The sequence below is a fragment of the Fragaria vesca genome, linkage group LG7 (genome assembly GCF_000184155.1).
Source record: "Fragaria vesca subsp. vesca linkage group LG7, FraVesHawaii_1.0, whole genome shotgun sequence".
Classification (NCBI taxonomy): Eukaryota; Viridiplantae; Streptophyta; class Magnoliopsida; order Rosales; family Rosaceae; genus Fragaria; species Fragaria vesca.
The window spans coordinates 19,613,658-19,623,045 of record NC_020497.1 but is presented as its reverse complement, the minus strand read 5'-3'; the positions used below and the strand labels follow the sequence as shown (position 1 = coordinate 19,623,045).

Below are 9,388 nucleotides of genomic sequence, written 5' to 3'. Positions count from 1 at the left end.
TGTGATGTACTGATGTAAGATCTTGCATTATTAGGGACAAGTTTGTATTTCAGATCAATAAGAACTCAAGAACTTAACATAACTATATTTTACATGGACATGCACGTACGTATATATCAACACTGTCGGATCATGTCACATTTTCCATAATTTTGAGAGCTTCAAAGATGGATAGGTCATGGCAATATGGTGCAGCCCCAATTCTGAGTACGGACGAAGCCACTGTTTTGAAATTTTCGATCTGCCAGCACCAGTCATGCCTGTAAATGTGATAGTGCAATAGTGCAATCTAGCTACATCAACTCCATGCTCCTATAATCCAAATTTTCCTACTTCTGTGATCCCAAATAATAGAGACTTGTGCGGTGATCGAGTGTCATCATCGATATGATCGTCTGCGTGACTGTCTTAAATAACAAATTTTAGTCAGTTTACTTACAAACTTATAAATGTTTAAATTCATTCCTCTATACCTAAGTTATCCTAATTCCATGATCTCAAATAGTAAAATAGTGTGGTGATTGAGTGTCGTCATCGATATGATTATATGTCTCAAACAATTATAAATGTGATCACTTAAAAACTTATAACTGTTCGAATCTTTATTCATCTAGCCGATAGTGAATTGATATTAAGATTTCTTATTAATTTCGGGGTGCTAATTTACTTTTTTTGGATCCTACAGTACATAGATGCTCCATGTCACATTGTCTGGATCCTACAGTACATAGATGCTCCATGTCCAAGTAACAATGTTCAAGACTCGTACAAAAAGATTTTACAAGGAGTATGTTGGTGGTTTGACTTCCAAACGAGTTGAAGCAATTGCTTCTTCACCAGCAAGTCAAACCTAGTCCTAAAAAGCCCAGAGTCCAGATGACATATATATTCAGCATCTTTAACTTTTGAAATGAAAATAATCAACACCACACTCGATCATGCCTACCAGAACAACTCTGAGCTCTACCTGTTTTTTGACCCTCACAGTTTCACTACTCTTCCTGGTAAATACAAGATCATACAATTTAGTCTTCTTTCAGTTTCAACTACTTGGGTTTCTCCGAAATGGGAGGAAATATGAAAAAGTTATGTGCTTTACTGGTTTTGGTTTTCCAGAAACACCCAGATTTGCTTGGTTGAATATAATTACTCATTAAAGATGTTGCTTTTTCATGGGTTATTAGGTTACAGGGCACCAAGCTTTGAATTCTGGGCAATACCCTGTGGTGGTGAGCACTTGGCCTTTCTTAGAGGCTGTCAGAGCTGCTTGGAGGGCTGTGGATAATGGGCTCTCTGCAGTTGATGCAGTTGTCGAGGGCTGTTCTGCTTGTGAGGAACTCAGATGTGATGGTACAGGTAAAGCTTCAATCTCTGATTCACTTGAGTTGGAAAAATTTCATCAGTGTTTTTTGTGCTCTTGGGAATGATTGGATTAGTGTTCAATTGTAAATGCTGAATTTAGTTTTTATCTGCTTTGTATGTGCATTAGAAGAGGAAGTGTTGCTTCTCTAATTGATAGTGAGATTCATGATTCAGTTAGCTACGGACATTAGTTTAATTGTTAGTTTCTTGGATTTGCTTGAAAAACTAGAGTAATATTTCAGTGTTGCTTCTTCTGGACTATGCAACTTCAAATGATATTACATTTGTATAACAAACAAGTGGTGAAATCATAGCTCAAAAGTCTTTTTGATATTAGGATTTGTCATGTTGATGAGATGCATAGCTATCATCGGCAAAATTTTACTAATCATATATTCATATTATTGGGACAGTTGGGCCTGGTGGGAGTCCAGATGAGAATGGAGAGACGACAATCGATGCTCTGGTCATGGATGGGGTAAGCAGTATATTCACATATCCCTTCTGTTTTTGTCCTTGTTCTTGTATTACCGCCTGTTATGTTGATTGCTCTGATTAGTGATTATCTGTTATATGTCTTGCTAAGGACATCCATAGGTGACGATGGAGGTTGGAGCTGTCGCTGCCATGAGGTATGTCAAAGATGGAATCAAAGCTGCTAGATTAGTTATGCAACATACCGAACACACTCTGCTTGTCGGAGAGCAAGCCTCAGTGTTTGCCATTTCAATGGGTCTTTCAGGACCAACAAACCTCAGTTCATCAGAGTCTATGGAGAAGTGGACTAAATGGAAAGAAAATCACTGCCAACCTAACTTTTGGAAAGATGTCGTACCTGTAGGTGGATGTGGCCCTTATCATGCAAAGGACTTCGTAGGCCTTTATGATGAGACATGTTCAAACACCACTCCGGTAGGAAATATTAGATCAAGTTCTCATATTGGTCTTCACAACCATGACACCATATCAATGGCAGTTATTGATAAAGTAAGTTAATAATCTCTGCTAGATTTTGTTGTAAACTTTGATTACACTAAGTCACCATTTCTTGTCCAGATGGGTCACATTGCTGTTGGTACATCGACTAATGGAGCTACATTTAAGATCCCAGGGAGGTTAGTTATACCTTGACAGTTTACTGGTTCATCTTATATGTAAAAGTTACAGCACTTGTTATTAAGTTATTATCATAAGTATTACTTTTGTGAATTTTGGTTCAGCTTCTGTAAAATTCTGTGTGTGTGTGTGTATATCACAAAGCCTTTATACAAGATACAAATGGTTGGCTTCCTATCTGCCTATTTGCTTGTTGCTGTTAGATACGACTGGATTGGTGTCATAAAATCTAATCAAATAATGATGAATTGTCAAATTTATCACCGCACTCACAGTTTTAAGTACTAAGGAATTGCTTTCTTTACTGCAGGGTGGGTGATGGACCTATTGCAGGATCTTCTTCATATGCTGATGATGAAGTGGGTGCTTGTGGTGCAACTGGAGATGGTGACATAATGATGCGTTTCCTTCCGTGGTAATGAAAATAAAACCTTTTGTTTTTATCTGAATTGCTGGTAACTTTTGTTCCTGGTCTGTTGGGTTTTTCGTTTAAAGAAAATATTCCTTTGATGGCTGAAGCATTGGGATATTGCTGTGGGATGTCAATTGGTCAACAATTCTGAATTTTACTATCCCTTTGGGTGTTATGAGTCACTGAGTGCATTTTCCCAAAGCCTTGATCATTATTTACCCTGCAAAACAATGCCTTGAGTTTGTAAGTGTAGAAGGAGAAGCTTTATAAGCTGCTGCATTGAGGCTTGTGTTCCAAATAGAAGAACCAATCTTAGCCATCCTGTTTTCAGCTCTGGTTACTTAATGTGGAAACTACTTCTCAATGTTTCTTATGTGGTTCATGCACTCGTTATGTTATCTATGTTTTACAAGTCTATATGATGCTTGGTTTTCCACTTTGACTTTGTGTATCTTGTCCTCAATTGGTCTCTGGTTTTGTTGTCATGATAGTGTATATCCATTAGCAAACTTCTGCTGATCCTCCACTGCATTTAGTCACTTTCACTCTATGAACCTGACAATGTACTTTGTTTGATTACCCAACAGTTATCAAGTTGTGGAGAGTATGAGATTGGGGATGGAGCCTAAGCTTGCTGCCAAGGATGCAATATCACGCATCGCGCGAAAATTCCCTGATTTTGTGGGAGCTGTTTTTGCAATTAATAAGAACGGCGTGCATGCTGGTGCTTGCCATGGGTGGACGTTTCAGTACTCGGTGAGAAACCCAGACATGGATGATGTGAAGGTTTACACTGTAGTGCCCTGACCAGATAAAGGTGGTACATCAAGTCTTTATTGTTCCCAGTAGATCAACCTCATTCAGTCATTCCTACAATGTAGGTACAATGTATTCTTTTCCAGCTCTGTATAGATTTTAGAGAAGACTTTTGATGGACACAACAATACAAAACCAAAAGGCATTACATCTCTAAAGAATGAGTTCATAAGATTGTATAGTCAAATTTCAATGCTGTTGAGTTTATTTATCTTTCCGGGCTGGAAACATTACCAGATTTATGTCTTGTAGCTAATTTCATCTTAATATCTCGACATTTTATACGTGTGGGTGTTAAGCTGATAATGAAGTTACTTCTGTATGGCAATAATCATCCTTGGTAGATGTCGCAGTAAAGGAAATCCGAAAATCCGACGAGACATCTTTTGTCCGGGAAAAAGTGTCTAGTGGAAGTCATAGAGTCTGCTTCATCCCATCTCAAGATCAACCTGCAGATATGCTTACCAAACCCCTCCACAAGCTACGTCACTCTCTACTTGCTGGCAAACTTATTCGTGCAGGCACGCCTAGTTTGAAGGGGGGTATTAGCAAGAATCACTCTTGTGATTACTTCTGTCATTACCATGAAAGTGATTCGTCTCAAAATGCACCTTGATTCTCTACCTTGATTCGTCTCATCAGCATCATTCTGTATTGATTGTAGACTTATTCTCTACCTACATGTGTGCACCATATATATGTAGCTATTGTGATTCAATACAATCAAGACCAATACATTTCTACGGTAACAAATCATTTTTCACTAATTGATGAAATTAGAAATATTTCTAATAACAAAGTACGTACGAAACATAGTTCGCTGCATCAGAAGATAACATGGGAGCACTTATGAAATGCAATGAAATATCAAAATATGCTTATCTTTCTCATACAAGAATTCGTTTGTCATAACATGACTATTTGTAGAGCATGATTTTTAAGACGTGTTCCACCAAAATATATGTAACAAATTACTAGTCAATAAAGAAAGAAAAAAAAAAACATATTTAAAAAGGGATAAACAAGAAAGAAGAGAATTTAATATTGAATATAGATCTCTTGCCGAACCAACGAGCTCGCCAAAACCAACGACTTTTTAACGCATATTTCCTCCCGGAATCTGCCAAAACTCCAAAACCCGTCACCGGTTTCTGAATTTTCCACCTTCTTCTTTTCTCCTCTCTCCCCATTTTTCGATTAGTTGATCACCCTTTGAGCCTCTAATGTCCTTCTGAATGGAACGAGACGATGTAGATGGCTCTCTCCCACATTCACAGCTTGATTCCCAACCCTCCATTCTGAGCTGCACGCTTTCATTGGACCACGTTGGCCAAGTTTGCCTCAACTTCAACTCTGATGGGTTGTCTTGGACATTGCTTGAGCCATTGGACAATGTAAGCTTCTTCTTCTAGCTAGTCTTTCCCATTGTTTGTTTTCATGTTTTGGGTTGATAAAAAATGGTGCTTTTGCTACTTCAGGATTGAAAGTAATGCTCTTTTTGTATTGGTTGTGTTGGTTTTGGTGTGGCTTGTGCTTATTAGGCCTCAAGGGGAATTGGGTTGTTGTGTTTTTTGATACCTGTATGAGTTCTGTGGAAAAGATTGGTCCTTTAGCTATGGTTGATCATTGTTGCTTTGTGTTGGTTTTGGTTGTGTTATGGTTATGAGGCCTTAAGGCAAGTGGGTTCTTCTATTTTCATCATTGTTGTGTGAGTTTTGTGGGAAAGATCAGTTCTTTTGTTGTAGTTGAACACTTGTGTTTGTTTCCCTTTGATATTGTAATGTATCATAGGCAGGTAGCTTTTGTTTAACTGTGAACATTTATGCTTTGCTTTAATGTCTAATATATCAGGATGACTCAACTTGTTTGTGCATCAAATTTGCTTCGAAGGTTGCAACGACCGATATCAAGTTTTCAGATGTGTATGCTGTTGAGCTGATCGGCTATGGTGTGATTCACGGACCAAATGTCTCGAATGCTCGAAGATGCCTCAAGGGTCATCGTGAACATGACTCTGAGGTTCGTTCAGTTTCCTTTCCCTGGTTATGTGTGCTTCAAAACTTCAAGTCCCTCATCCAGTAGTAATATCTTGTGTATTTACATTGATGCAGAGCTACCGCTTTACAGTGCATGGTTTCCAGAGCTCAAAGACTCTTCCGTCAGTTCATGTCCTTGCTACATATACATTTGGTCATAAGGATCTCCACATTTGTCAGATGTGGGTCCATCAAATCAATGCTTCTCTGGACTTACAGCAGGGGAGGCCAAAGAATCTTCTGGTATGTATTGTACTTAGCTAAACACTAAATTCATTTTCTTGTTTCATTTATAAGTAATTTAGTTGGTTGATCTAAAGGGACATAAAGTGGTAATATAATTCTTTTCCAGAAACTTTTTCTGCTTGGCTAGGTTTTTGTTCATCCAATGAGTGGGAAGGGAAATGGCTGCAAAACTTGGGACAGTGTGAGTCCTATTTTCTCCCGCGCTAAAGTGAAAACAAAGGTAAAGTGAAAACAAAGGTAAACGTTCAGCTTCTTTATTTGCTTTTTGTTTTTATTTTGGTGGGAACCAAGATTGCTGGAATCCTGCATTTAATAAGTCTACTGAAGAAAGTGATAATGCTAAATTGCATACTGCTATAACAAGTAATATGTCACTTCCTCATCAGGTGATTGTGACCGAAAGGGCAGGGCATGCCTATGATATGATGGCAACTATAGGAAATAAGGAACTTATTTCATATGATGGAGTTATAGCTGTTGTGAGTAACTTATGATCTTTTTGTCTATTCTCAAGTTTGCTTAGGATTTATCCATCTTATTCCAAATTAGTGATTGTTGACAATTGATTTGCTTCCAGGGTGGTGATGGTTTTTTCAACGAAATTCTTAATGGATTTCTTTCTTCACGGCATAAAGCTCCATATCCTCCAACTCCTTCAGATTTCCTTGATTCTGCTAGTTGTAATGAGAGTCTCATTGTGAATGATCCAGATCCAAGTGACACCATTATTGAAGCTTCTTCTCAGAACAATGAACAATCTCCTCTCCTCTTAAGTTCAAGTGATAATGGCTCAGGAGTCTCAAATATCAGTAAGCATGATAATCAGATTTTTCCATACAAGTCAAACTTTACTTTTAATTTCTTGTTTAAGGTGACATATCACTGGATGCATCTGAAAGTAAAGTGACTGGGTTATGGTTCTTGCGGTCTGAAGATTAAAATTAAAATTACATTAAATTATATGTGTATATATACTAGTGCCTAGTACCTGATTATCGCTTTTTCTTGTTTTGAAAACCCAGCTGATCAAGAGCCTGAGTTCTCCTTCCCCAGTGAACATTTAAGATTTGGACTCATTCCTGCTGGCTCAACTGATGCCATTGTGATGTGGTACTCCTTCGCATTTTTTAATCAACATTAAGATCTTTCTGCCTTGTTGTTTTTCCACTACACCAAATATGAGATATTTGATCTCAAAGCATATTGGTCTTCCTATTATTTCAGCTGATACCCTTTTCTTTGGTCTATCAAAAGGTGTTCACCGTTCTTTCTTCTTTTTTTCAGTACAACAGGAGCTCGAGATCCTATAACATCTGTGTTTCACATTGTCCTTGGTAAAAGAGTGTGGCTTGATGTAGCCCAAGTTGTGAGGTGGAAAACAGAAACTACATCAAAGGTTGAACCTTATGTACGCTATGCGGCTTCTTTTGCTGGGTAAGTACTCATTCTAACTGGTGTTATTGCATATTATCCACCCAAATCACGGCAATTGCCTTTTACTGGCTCTAATAGTCAGTACCATCTCTTATTGTTATGTGCTAACAAGCCTAGGCTAACAAGTCCAAAATTCTGTATAGATAACATGCAGAATAAAAAAAATAAAAAATGGTGACTTATGCAAACTTACCTAATATATATCTCACATAAAATGCTGTTCTCTAAAAGCCATATGCTCAATATCTTTAGGTATGGATTTTATGGAGATGTCATTACAGAGAGTGAAAAGTACCGTTGGATGGGACCTAAAAGATACGATTATGCAGGAACAAGGGTGTTTTTGAAGCACAGGTAAGTGTCTATTTAGTCATCAAATTTTACTCTGGGACTCCCATAATTATAACAACTAGGGCTCAGACCATGAATATTGTCTGTGTATGGATCCATATATTGGTACCTATGCATTTCATTGGTTTCTTTTTTTGCATACGCACACCACATAGATTGTTTTCATTACTTACCTCTATATTATACACCGCAGATTTTTTATTTTGTAAATTGTATTTTTGCTTAACATTAAGTTGACTAACTTTGAGATATTTCCTATATTGTTCAGGTCCTATCAAGCCGAAATAGCATATATAGATGTAAAATCAGAAGAAATAAATTCGACTTCTGAGAAAGGTAATGTTGGTGGTCGCAAGCGACCATTTTGGAGCTCTAATAAATCTGAAAAAGTGATATGCCGTGCCAACTGCAAAGTTTGTTGCTCCAAGCCTACTCACAGGTCCCCAGATGATTCTCGTATGACCCCTTACTCACAAGCAGGAGAGACTAAATGGTCTAGTTCCAAGGGAAAGTTTCTCAGTGTTGGTGCTGCTGTAATTTCTAATAGAAATGAAAAGGCACCTGATGGTTTGGTGGCTGATGCACATCTTTCAGATGGTTTTCTCCATCTCATATTGATCAAAGACTGTTCTCATGCTCTCTATCTTTGGTAATATATAGTTCCCCTCTCAGTGCTCCTTTTTATGCCCTCTCCTCGGATAGTTGGATAATGGCTGATATAGTTTCCCTATTGAAACTAATAATAATAATATTAATAATTAGTTAGGGTTTTACAGTTTATGATCTTTTGATGGCTTATGCAAGATCTTGATCACCAAACAACTTTTTATGATGAGTTTGGGGAGCTTTGTTGTGTTAATTCCCACTGTGCCAAGTAACATGGTAGTCATGCTTGCTAATCATGTTAAAGAGTTGTGACTATTTTGGAGAGAAATACATAGAGTTTTGATGCCGGTCCTGGAGATATTTTGCTTCTTCTATCAGTTCTATGTGAATTCATATTAAAGCCTTTTATGCATGATACAGGCATCTTACACAGCTTGCCAAGAAAGGAGGAAATCCTTTTGATTTCAAGTTTGTGGAACACCACAAGGTATGATTTCACAAAACATGCTTCATTTCTCTTTTGTAATCTACATCGTCTCACTTGTAAATACTTCATATCATGGATGCAGACCCCTGCTTTCACATTTACTTCTTCTGGCAATGAGAGTGTTTGGAATTTGGATGGCGAAGCATTTCAAGCACACCAACTATCAGCACAAGTATTCCGTGGTCTTATCAGCTTGTTCGCCACCGGTCCAGAAGTTTGATAGAGAACAAACAACAATGGGTGTGTTATTATGATGCATATAATGTACATTGATTTTTAAATTTATTCTTTTGGCTCTTTACATGGAACTTCAGAAGGAATATATGAGGCTTCCTCAGCAATTTTCATGTTCAAGCTCTGTAACCTAAACTCAGATTAGTGTCATGTATCATAAACAGTTTTGTGTAACAACTCCATATGATGAAATAAATTGCAAAGAGCTTCTGACTGAGATAAAAATTGTCAAGTCTGCCGTGAGAATAGATTATCATGATCCAGTAAAAGGGTGGCATGTGGCGCTCA

General features: G+C 37.7%; 2 protein-coding genes across 2 annotated transcripts; both read left to right on the top strand.

Moving 5' to 3' along the window:
* The first annotated feature begins 931 nt into the window (after nt 1-931).
* On the top strand, nt 932-3,941 carry LOC101297675 (probable isoaspartyl peptidase/L-asparaginase 3-like). The gene is made up of 7 exons (XM_004307740.1): nt 932-1,004; nt 1,185-1,356; nt 1,776-1,840; nt 1,960-2,349; nt 2,419-2,477; nt 2,789-2,893; nt 3,478-3,941. The coding sequence occupies exons 1-7, from the start codon at nt 939-941 to the stop codon at nt 3,695-3,697; spliced, it is 1,077 nt and encodes a 358-aa protein (XP_004307788.1). The 5' UTR covers nt 932-938; the 3' UTR covers nt 3,698-3,941.
* A 1,000-nt stretch (nt 3,942-4,941) lies between these two features.
* Nucleotides 4,942-9,086, top strand: LOC101302509 (ceramide kinase-like). Its single transcript, XM_004308977.1, has 12 exons — nt 4,942-5,100; nt 5,558-5,725; nt 5,818-5,985; nt 6,116-6,208; nt 6,375-6,467; nt 6,566-6,797; nt 7,011-7,098; nt 7,273-7,422; nt 7,675-7,776; nt 8,042-8,422; nt 8,800-8,866; nt 8,949-9,086. The coding sequence occupies exons 1-12, from the start codon at nt 4,942-4,944 to the stop codon at nt 9,084-9,086; spliced, it is 1,839 nt and encodes a 612-aa protein (XP_004309025.1).
* The last annotated feature ends 302 nt before the right edge of the window (nt 9,087-9,388 follow it).